A 12,387-nucleotide genomic window follows, 5' to 3' on the forward strand; every position below is an offset into this window, starting at 1 on the left:
ATAATTCGGGTTGCATATGAAGAAGAGACTGAGTAGATACAAAGAGAATACTTACAAAGCTAAGGCAAAAGGCCAGGAAGGAGATGATGACAGCTTGAACTAGAGAATAATAGGACTCATTATTTAGGAAGTAATGTCAATGGTGCTAGGGGAGACTTAGAAAATATATAACCTGTGTTTTCCAACATGGCAGTCACTAGCCACAAGCTCTGTAGGTACACTAGACATGTGACAATTTAAATTTTAAAATATTAAAATTAAATTTATTTAAACTTTAAATAAGTCCTACTGGCCACATTTATGATGCTGAATAGCCAGTGTCTAGGGGCTACCATATTAGATAACACAGATACAGAATATTTCTATCATCTGGAAAATTCTACTAGACAAGAGTTGATATAAAATGAGTAGAAAAATATATAAACCCAAATCCTGAAAAACTATTAAGAAATACTATCCATGTAGAAGAAAATGAGCCTGTAGAGGAGTTGGGAAAGGCCAGAGAATTCCAAAGAAAAATAGGAACATACACTGTTTCAGAAGCTAAGGAAAAGAAATGTGGAAGAGACTGGTCAGAGTCGAATTCTGTGAAGTCCACTAAGGACTGCAAAATGAACATTCGATTTAAGAAGGTAACCACTGGTGACCTTATCAAGATAAAAGCTGAACTCTCTTGAGGTTAAAGAGTGAGTTGAGGGCATAAACTGAGAATAGACTATTTGTGGGAGAGGAAAGGGAACAACTATCCACGGTAAGAAAAAAAGATGGGGAGTAGATGGAAGGGAATGTAAATCATAGATCAGATTTTTAGCACATTTAAGCACAATTCAGTGAAATGAGAGAGATCCATGTCCAAAGGGAATGGTTCAATACGTATAATACATAGGCATATGTATTCAGTGCTGATTATATGTATTGCAAGGTGACTACTTGCAATAAAAGTAGGGATGGATTTCAAAGCACTGTAAGCCTCAACTAGGAAGAGAGGCAATTTCTGCTTTCTTTTTTTTTTTTTTAAGAGAGAGAGAGAGAGAGAGAGAATTTTTTAATATTTATTTTTTAGTTTTCGGCAGACACAACATCTTTGTATGTTTGTATGTGGTGCTGAGGATCGAACCCAGGCCGCACTATTGCTTGAGCCACATCCCCAGCCCAATTTCTGCTTTCTTAATAGGAAGGAAGGATATTCAGATAGGTGCATGTTCTTGGAAGCTTTAAAGTTTTTTGTCAAAGAGGTAAGGCCATCTTCTGGCAGAGGCTCAGAGATTTAAGAACAGGATTGGTCAGACTAGTTTATTCTGTAGAGAAACAGAACAAGCTAACCAAGGAAACTTGACAAGACAGGTTTGAGAGCCCAAAAAGGTCACCGACCATGAATTTTAAGTGGTGTCAACCTGACTTGTCTCCCAATCCCAAGCAGACAAGAAGAAAGGGCAGAACAAACTTAGACAGCTAAGGTTTTGTAAGAGGCAATGAGAGGTAGATCCAGATTTGGGAAGCCTGGAGTGTATGTGATTCGGGGAGGGTTCTTTCAGGAACAAAATACAAAATTACAAATTACTAAAGAATATAAAATTCAGTACCAGGCTTTGAAAAGGGTTCATTTCAATGAACGACCCTGAAACATAAGTGACCATATTTCACGGTTAAATCTACCTCCACAAAGAGTAAAATACGGAGGCAAGAGAGTTTGAGAAAGTTTCAGGAGACTGAGCTGGATCAAAACGTAAGAAGGTTGATGCCTCAGGGAAAAGGCGTATTGGATGAAGGGTAGGCATGGGGTAAAGGAAAAAATGAGCCCAGGGCCTGAGACTTCTGTGATGTAGCAAGTCAGCTGTGTAGGGATAGGGATGGGAAGTGATAGAATTAATCAAATGCATGAAAGGGCCACAGAAACAAGGGCTTCATTCTGTTTTTTATTTTTTCACAAATGGTAGAGAGGAAGCAAGGACAACAAAACAAACTTCCTACTCTAGCTGCGTAGGGAATGAGAAATGAAGTGCTACTGGACTGAGAAGATAATAGGAAAGCAGCTTACAAAAGGGAGATTCAGGTTTTCTACTAAAGTGATTTTATAACATTTTACTACAATTATGTAAAATGCTTTTATTTCACAATAAACCATAACCCAATATTACTCAAATAATTTGCCACCCATGCTTTTCTTAGAATCAAAGAAAATAAGATAAAAATCTTATTACACTTAAAAATAACCAAGGTAATGGTGAATTACTTGAAATCATTGGTCCTATTAAATTGCACTTAAGCTATGACTACTGACACACAGTGACACAGATTATGAATATATGGAAATACCTGAACATTGAAGTTGAGACAGAATTTGAGCACCTTCAAAGTGGTGGCTTGTCATCTTTAAATTAGGTTTGATGCAACGAATAAAACTTGCTCCCTAGGAGAACAAAGGCACCTCTTGAGATAATACATATAGCCTTCTTGTTTTTCTATTTTTACAAATACCAGAAACTTTCAAAGCATATTAACACATGAAACTTTAAAATAACCACTAAGGAACTAAAAAATGTCTTAGCATAGTATTGACATTTAAAGCTTGAAAAAGCTTAAAATCATTCATTTGGTTATCAGATTATGCTGAATGAGGGAGAGAGAATACTGATTAGGTATACAAAGAAATTTTTGTGTGCTGAAGCTAACATGCTAGACATTCAAATAGCAGCTTCTCTTCAAAGTAGTCACCTTGCAAAACAAGAATTACATCAAAGGTGATGCTCACTGAAAAATTTTAGAACATGTTTCTATCACAGAAGTAATATTTTAGAGTAGCACTCTATACCCTCTTCATCAGACTTGGTTTATAAACATGCTTGATCTTTAAGAGATAAACACTTGCAGCCAATGAGAATATTGAAAAGATTTTCTGAATGGTTCCAAAAGCAAGTCTAACAGTAAGCTAAGCAACAGTAGCTCTGACAAAATAAATGCCTGGCTTTTCAAAATCATTAGTATTTGAAAAGAAAGAATAGTCAGTTAAGTTATGTAGATTTGTTTGGAATCATGCTTAATTTATATAATCCATATACTAAATATCTTTCTATGTCAAGTTTTTATTTTTCATTTAAAAAATCAGGGTAAATCCCTAAAATGTATAGTTTAAAAACAGCCTCCTGCCAGGCATGTTGGTGCACATATGTAATTGCAGCTACTTGGAGGCTAAAGCAGGAGGACTGTAAGCTGGAGGCCAGCCTTGGCAAATTAGTGAGACCCTGCATCAAAATAAAAAATAAAAAGGGCTGGGGATGTACCTCAGTGGTAGAGCACTTGCCTACCATGCACAAAGACCTGTGTTCAGTCTTCAGCAAAAAAAAAGACTCCTCGTAGATTTGCCTTTATAAAAGGACATAAAAATATCATGTACATATTTTTCCACATCACATTGCCATGTCTGTAGGATGTTATACTATAAGAGTAACAAAATAAGGGTAAATTATAATGCCTTATTTGCAGTCCTAAAAATAAAAACATCATTTCATCATTCTACTCCATAATTACAAAATATTTTTCACCTTCTTGAAACTATAGGCTAATCTTAATTTAATAAAACTTAAGAGTTCTACATATTTACAAAATAATTTGTCTTCACATACATATTTAACTTCTCTTCAGGAAAAAACCTAACCAGAATAATCATCATCTTAAAAACTGATTTTTTAACAAAGGAAATTTGGTGTAAAATATATTTTTAAAATAAATTTTTTTTTTAGTTGTAGGTGGACCCAATACCTTTATTTTATTTATTTGTGTGCTGCTGAGGATCAAACCCAGTGTCCCACATATTTGAGAGAAGCACTCTACCCCAGAGCCACAACCCCAGCCCTAAAATATATTTTTAATTATTCCAGGGTTACTATTCTTTACTTAGATAATTACTATATAATAGTTTTAGAGGACCATTCAAAGAAACCTGCTTTCTTCTTAAATGTACTCACAGTACTTCGAAGTTTATCCAGAAGCAAATTTAACTGTGTCTGTAAAAGAAAGGAAATCAGTTTATTTCAAAAACCAAAGAACACAGTGACATAAGTTAATATTAATTCTCCCATATTAGAATAAAATAACATGCAATAACATCCACATATAACACATTACAATTTAACAACCTGATGGCACATAAACTCTTTAACAGCATCATGCAAAATGGATAATGAAATGTCAAGGTCAATAACTTTACTTACTTACACAGGCCTCGTATAATTAAAAGACTAAAAATTAGTAACATTTTTTAAAAATACACAAATTTGCATGTAGGATGAAATGAGGAAAAATTATATAGGCAATGAAGGAAGTTAATGAAAATATGGGGATGCATTCAATGTGAGATCAATAATTCAGTGTTTTAACATGTGGCAAACTAGGTGTAGTTTGTGTCATAGGCTCTTAAGAATGAGGACATTTAAAATATTCATTATTGGGGCTGGTGTTGTGGCTCAGCGGTAGAGGGCTCGCCTAGCACATGCAACGCCCTGGGTTCAATCCTCAGCACCACATATAAATAAACAAATAGATACATAAATAAATAAAACTATATTGTCAACTATAACTAAAAAAATTTTTTAAAAAAATATATTCATTATTGGTATGAATTAGAAATATTTCATGAAACACTTGACATAAACAAAATTGTCTTGTCTAGCTATAGAAATTCTCCTTACTGTTTTAAAACAGTTCACATTTCAAATATTTTTTAAAACTTGGACAACTTTCTCAAAAAAAATTGATAATAAATACAAATTACTATGCTTTCCTGATTTTATAATATTAATTTTATTTTACTCTGGCTCAGTACCTTAAAACCATTTATTTGCTTCACTACTCTGCAAAGTAAATTAATTTCATAAAATTCTTTATCTGGATTTTTATACTGAGATGCTTATTATACTACTTAGAAAAGTTAAATTATAATGTTAATTCTTAATATAGTATATTGATCATAGCTATAATTAAAATTAACAGCTACACTTTACTGAATACTTCCTATGAGTAAGGAACTGTTCAACTGCTCAAAGCTTTTCATGAGCATTGCCATATTTAAGACAATTAGGAATAAAACACAACAATCCTAATTGAGGATGTATTATTAGCCTCAATTTGCAGGTACAGCATTGATGTTAGGAAGACAAATAACTTGCCCAAGATCATGGAACTAGTAATGACAAAGGCATGACACCAAATTTCATTCTCCTGTCTGTGATGCTATAGTATACCACACATACCATAGGCTTATGTTATTAAAATGAAATAAATTTGTCGTTAAAGATATACACCACTTATCTGGCTGACAGAGTTGTGACAACCTTAATCAATCAGGACCCTCACATTACTGAAAAGCAAGTATGAGAGCCACTATTCTGGAAAGAAAACAATGCTCACAAAGTCCATGCTCCTTCATCCACAAACTAAGCATGGTGTTCTCCCCCATAAAGGAGGCAGTCAGAAGAGTAGAAACAAGAAAAAATAAACTAACAGCAGCTGAGAAAAGAGAAAAGAAAGTCAATTATGGAAGAACAATAGTCAAGGACCATAAAGCATATGGGTAAATAGCCTTAGGCAATTTGTAGTTCATTTTTATTTTATTTAGAACATATTTTATTTAGAACAAATATTCATATTTATAATAGAAGAATGCTTCCATCAAAAAGAAATGATTTTTTGTAAAATACAATAAAAGGGTTATGTTTCAATCATTTGAAAATATCATGAAAAATTTTGTTTCCTGTAATGTTGTATAACTGAAATACTACATTAAATGTAGTAGCCTATTTTGTATTATTGCCTTACATGCCTCAAATTTAATGAGCTATCCAACTATATTCAAAATTAAGAAACATTAAAATTTCACGTCAAGGTATCTTAGAAAAATGTGAAATCTTTTGTTATAGTTATCACTCAGTTATAGCTTTCAGCAGTGAACATAAAAATACAAATTATTATATATATACTTTTTTAGGAGTACCAGGGATTGATCCTAGGGGTACTTAACAACTGAGCCACATCCCCACCCCCTTTTTATTTTATTTTGATACAGGGTCTCACTAAGTTGCTGAGGTTGGCTTTGAACTTGATCCTCGTGCCTCAGCCTCCCTAGTCACTGAGATTACAGGCATGCATCATCATACCTGGCTTACATAAACAATTTTAAGTCACTTCAAAGGCTCAACATAAAAGATTATTTAAAGCAAAGAAGAATTTTAATAATGTTTTTGGTTATAATTCTGTTATCTAAAATTTCAAGTATGTTCTTATCAGCAAAACTACTACAGTATCACAGTAGGAAAAAACTTAATGAATGTTATCCACTTTATAGCAGCAAATGTCCTCTTTTTTAAAAATTTTTTTGAGATGGGGTTTGCTATGTTGTCCAGTCTGACCCTTGAACTTCTGGGCTCGTGCAATACTCTGGCCTTAGCCATCTGACTAGCTACAACTATGGGTACATTCCACTAACAAACTATTTTTAAACCAATCTGTTGTCAAATGTCCAATCTGGAATAAAAGAATATTCAAATAAGAGAAAACATATTGCCTACTGAGTAAAACATAAACTTATAATTAATGAATATAACATAACAAAATTCAAATATTTTTATTTGGCTATCTAAAAACATATTATTAATTTTTCTTATATTTATGTGTAAGCTATTTTTTTAAAACCTAGGTTTTACACATATGATTTTCTCAAATCATTATTTAGAGCCCATCTCAATCCAAAAAGGATTCGAGGTTTATACTAAAGTTAGTACCATGATACTAATTACATCATATTAGTATTTAAAGTACATATTTCAAAAGGCAAATACATAATTTATTTCAAATATAATAACTTTACTGTGTGGAGATGTGTAAAACAGAAATTAATTCTATTTCTTTGTTCTACACATGATAGTTTCTTGATCTTTAAACTTACACTATAAACATTTTTAAATTATTTTTATACTACTACTTTTATAACTAATTAGTAGTACTCCATTTCTAAGACAAACCTTGTGACAATTCCTTGTCAGATTTCAAAGAATAAATGTGACTCAAAATTAATAAATAAAATATTCTTTAATGTTAAATAAGCAACTTAAAGAGTTTGCCACACCTGAGCAATTATCGTTTGCAGAAGTTATCAAAAGCTTTAATTAAATTTTAGTACAAGATGCATGCCCACAATGCCACTGTGAGAGAAAACATGTTGAAATGAATTATAAACTGCATCATTAACTTGAGACCGGCTCTTTTTAACATGGCAGCCACTCTATAAATAGGAGTCCATGAAGGCGATCATTTACCTGAAGCCCCTGGCTGTGCCTGCTTTTCCTCTCTCAACTCAACTAGTCCTCTCTAGCCATCCCGAGCTGAACTACTCCAGCTAAACAAAACTGCTGAATGAGGAAGGAAACAGAAAACACATGGGAAAGAGAAGGATTGAAGGTCAACTAGACAGTATGCAGAAGCAAGAACATTAGGAGCAGCAATCAGATATGTTATGCACCAAGAAAGAACACATTTAGAAAATCTTTAGCATTTCTGTATATTTAATGACTAGGGGCTATGTTTTGATATTTTGCATATAAGTATCAACAAAGCAGGGTGTTCTCTTAAAACTCACTTGTGGGATTTATGACAATGATCTAAATTATCCACTTTAGAATATAAAATAATATATTTTAAATACAGCAAAAACTTTCAAGTTATTTAACACAAATACCTTAAATTTGTTTCCCACACTGATGAAGCTAAGTTTTCCTGCTTTTTGTTTTGTATCTTTGTTGTTATTTGTGGATGATTCAAATAATTCCCGTATAAACTTATCCCTGGATTCACATATTAAAGATTCAAGAGACATATGCAAAGCATCATTATTTTTCTCCACAAACTGGGTCTGAAAAACAAATCAAATAGAATGTTTTAGTTCATCTTATGATAAATGTCCCTTAATTCATCACTGTCTAATAGAACCCTCTCTTTGATAAAAGAAATGTTCTATATCTGTACTGTCCAAAATAGTTACTAGTCAATATGGATATTTAGCACCTGAAGTGTGACTAATGTACTAAGGAACTGAATTTTTAATTTTATTTAAACTTAAATAGCCAACTAGAAGCTATCATATTGTACACTATAGTATTATACTCACTGTCTCATAGCACACTGCCCCTGCAAAGTGCCTGATAATGAAGCCTTCGTCATCTCTCAGATTCCTATGTACTGCCAGCTTAGACTTCCTAGGGATCTGAAAAAACATATATAAGTTATTAAATTATGAAAAATACATTACTTAGGTGTCCTTCACACAATGTTTGAGGTATAAAATACTTAAAATTATAAAGGGAATCTTCACAATTATAGTGCTTTCTAAGCATCTGGATATACCTTAGAGTATTAGTGAATTCTAGCAAATTTTTGGTGATAATCTCTAGGGGAAAAAAACAGGTGTAAGACAAAACTACAAACAAATGAAAATAGTAGGGGATAGGAAAATAGTAGGGGATAGGAAAGGTAGCAGAATACAACAGTTACTAACATGCCATTATGTAAAAATGTGAGTGTGTAACCGATGTGATTCTGCAATTTGTATTTGGGGTAAAAAATGGGAGTTCATAACCCACTTGAGTCAAATGTATGAAAGATGATATATCATGAGCTTTGTAATGTTTTGAACAACCAATTAAAAAAAACACAGACAAAACAAAATCCCATCATTAGAAGTACATGCAAGACATAGTTGGCATTTTATAAAGTTAACTGCCTATTTATATATTTCAAAAGCAGCGGTTTTTGACTTTGGTACTTGTTAGAATCACCCAGAGAACTTTTAAAATCCACTAAAGCCCATAGCATTTAATCAGATGATTTCCAGATACAGCTAGGTAATAAATACCTGAGATCAGTACAGGGACTCTCCCACTGTACATCCTAACATGTTTACATAAAAAGCACAAACTTATTTCCAAAAAATTAAATCATTTTAAGATTGTACCATCTGAATACGGTATGTCATATTTGAATCATTTCAAGTTTCCAAAACACCTTCACACACACAATCACATCTGACCCATAAAATAACCTAAAGTAAAAGGAAAAAAATCTCATTTAAAAATAAAAAATAAGGGCTGGGTTGTGGCTCAGCAGTAGAGTGCTCACCTAGCATGTGTGGGGCCATGGGTTCAATCCTCAGCACCACATTAAAAAATTTTTAAAAAAAAGGTATTGTGTGCAACTACAACAAAAAAATAAATATTAAATAAATAAATAAAATAAGAATGAGAGTGGGAACTTTATGGGCTTAATCAAGGTCTGAGAGCTCACAGAACACAGGCTTTTCTCCATACAAAGCAACAGACCAGAACAAGTCAGGGAGAAGGCTCTGTAGCCAACTGCCTCATCTGCCTCTCAAACTCAACACTTCCTCATATGTATGCGAGAGTATTACTTAACTTCTCCCTGCTTGTCTGCTTGTCTGTAGCACAAATAGACTAATAGGACAAAGTGAGATAATTCAAGCAAAAACACTCAAAGAGGGCACAGTGATGCCACTCTTATAATCCCAGCAACTCAGGAGGCTGAGGCAGGAGGATCACAAGTTCGAGGTATATACTTTCTAGCCAGAAAAAAGATTCTTGATCCATATAAAGCAATATCATCAGGAAATATATATATAAATTAAATGTCCATCTATAAAACATTGTATATATGAGAAAGTTACTTCAAACCTTACATAATTTGGTTTGAATCTAGCTGATGCTAGATATGAGAGAATTACTTCAAACCTTACATAATTTATGATTCTAATGATCTATTAATATCTGCTATCTGGTGCACCTTTTCAAAGATTTCTTTTCCCACCAGTGTCTCAACTTAAGAATGGCAAACTCACAGTGAGTCGGAAATGGTCCTTGTGCTTCTGGTGAACTGCAGATGTAAAGTGCTGGTCACTTGGCTGGGGAAGGCGGTTCTCTTCATCTAAAATATCCAGTATTCCAACTAATTTTGCTTCAATTAAATCTATTTCAAAAAAAAGAAAACACTCAGGATAAAAACAACAACACTTTAAAGATAACATGACAAATTTCAAATTTCAAGGACTGGTTGGAAACAATGAAACAGATGATTCTGAAAGTATTCTATCAAAGACTATTGAGAGCAGATGCATTTTTATTTCAAACTGGCCATTTGTTAGAAGGTCACATCATACTTTTAATATAGATTTTAGAAAATAACTCAATAAAGAAAATTAAAATGTAATAACCATTCCACTGTAAACAAGGATAAGAGGGAAAGAAACCAGAAATTCTCCCCTTTTCCAGATGACATCTACATTCAAAATTAAGTAAAACTACAGAAGCTTTTGCATGCAGAGCTTTCAATACTAGTTTTAGAAACTGATTTTAATGCTTTCAAGCAAAACTTTTCAGGAACAGCACATTTATATGCTCCTTTCCTTAATGCTGTTTGAATTTTCTGTCTGTCCAAAATAACTATAAAATGTAATCTCCTTGAGTAGAGTATATAAAAACTGTTGAATGGGACAGAGCTCCAAGACACAGGAAGAGAAATTAAGATTCTAACTGCCTTGATCAGAACATAATGCTTCTTGGGTAATTAACAGTTGTAAAGGAGGGACATGTTATAATGAGAGTATTCTGATAGACGTAGAAGGAGGCAGAGGTGGGCTGAAAGATTCAGAAGGGGATGAATTCCAGGCAGATAGCAAACCACCCAGTCAAAAGCACAGAGATGAGAAAAGAGAGGGGTATTCTGAGTAGACGAGGGAGCATGTGCAACTTCTTAATATATATGACTAATATAATTTAATATAAATATAAAAAGTATCATCATCATTATTATTCTATGTTGTCCAAGCCTAGACATGAGTTATTGACCAGATTGTCAAAAGACCCCTTGCAAACAGCTGATTTTAAAGATGGGGTAGAAAAAAAGGAGAACTAAAAGCTAGCTGGGGGATTAGAGGGGAAGGTTTCTTTATTGCTAAAAAAGAAAAAAGGCAAGGAAAACAGAGACCCTTCTGCCACACAGTATTCTGTGGATGTGACACATGGAATTTCTAAAGCCAACGTGCAACCTCTGAGATGGTGCACAGAGGAGAGTAGAACCAAGGGAATCTCTGACAATCTTCACCTGGAGCCTAGCCTAATTATGGAGTTTGTCATGAGAGACAATAAATCCCTTTGCTGCCTGAGCAACTGAGTCTCCTCCAAACTGGTTCACACTTTAGGCTTTTTAAGTAAAAACACAATAAATAGAAGAGTTTTTAGAAAAAGTTTCAACAAATCTGAATCTGATGTCTTGATAGGAAAAATAAATTGCAAGCAGTATTAAGAAAGTAAACTTCCAGGATAGGGTTCTAATTCAGTGGTAGATCACTTGCCTAGTATGTGTGAGTCACTAGGTCCGATTCTCAGCACCTCAAATAAATAAATAAATAAATAAAGGTCCATCAAGAGGCTGGGGCTATAGTTCAGTGGTAGAGCACTTGCCTAGTATATATGAGGTGCTAGGTTTGATCCTTAATATCACATAAAAATAAAGAAATAAAATAAAGGCATGCTATCCATCTACAATTACAAAAAAATAAATAAAATTTTTAAAAGGTCCACTGACAAGTAAAAAAAAATATATATATATATATATATATATATATATATATATATATTTTTTTTTTTTTTTTAAATAAACACGCCTGGGGCTGGGGTTTGTGGCTCAGTGGTAGAGTGCTCGTGTCGCACATGTGAGACCCTAGGTTCGATCCTCAGCACCACATAAAAATAAATAAACAAAATAAAGGTATTGTGCCCATGTATAACTAAAAAAATTTAAATAAAAAGATAAACATCCCTCAGATACTAGTTTCAAGTCCCATGGCTACTAATATAAGTCACAGAACACAGAAAAGTGACTAGCAAATGCACTTGCTATACTGTCACACATTTCCCAAAAATAGAATAAAAAATACATACCTATACAGTCCTGATTATCCACATAATGTACTTCATTAACACCTAAACCTTCTTTTTGATAGAGTTCTTGCTCCTAGAAATAATCATAAATACATAAACAAAGTGCAATATGAAATGTAGTTAATTTCTGTGTCATTTCGAATCATAACATTTACTAATTAAAATGCAAAAGTTTAAACCAACTATTATAACCTTAAATGGTTTTCCAAAGATAGAAAATTTTCTGGCAGGGAGGGATATACTCTACTACTGAGCTATATTCCAAACCGTTTTAATTTATTTTGAGACAGGGTCTCACTAAGCTGGAGAGGCTGGCTTTGAACTTGTGATTCTCCTGCCCCAGTCTCCTGAGCAACTGTGATCATATGCATGCACCATAACACCCAGC

At 33.4% G+C, this 12,387-nt stretch overlaps 1 protein-coding gene across 1 annotated transcript in view; it reads right to left on the reverse strand.

The window, feature by feature from the left end:
- Positions 1-12,387, reverse strand: part of Myo6 (myosin VI) — a 136,325-nt gene that overhangs the window by 29,276 nt on the left and 94,662 nt on the right. Inside the window, exons 15-20 of the mRNA XM_026409529.2 lie at positions 12,000-12,072; positions 9,899-10,026; positions 8,159-8,254; positions 7,730-7,903; positions 3,966-4,004; positions 2,317-2,410 (exon numbers count right to left, since the gene is read on the reverse strand). Of these exons, the coding sequence (XP_026265314.2) occupies positions 2,317-2,410; positions 3,966-4,004; positions 7,730-7,903; positions 8,159-8,254; positions 9,899-10,026; positions 12,000-12,072 (604 nt within the window). The remainder of the gene's footprint in view (positions 1-2,316; positions 2,411-3,965; positions 4,005-7,729; positions 7,904-8,158; positions 8,255-9,898; positions 10,027-11,999; positions 12,073-12,387) is intronic.

The sequence above is a fragment of the Urocitellus parryii genome, chromosome 8, assembly GCF_045843805.1.
Source record: "Urocitellus parryii isolate mUroPar1 chromosome 8, mUroPar1.hap1, whole genome shotgun sequence".
Classification (NCBI taxonomy): Eukaryota; Metazoa; Chordata; class Mammalia; order Rodentia; family Sciuridae; genus Urocitellus; species Urocitellus parryii.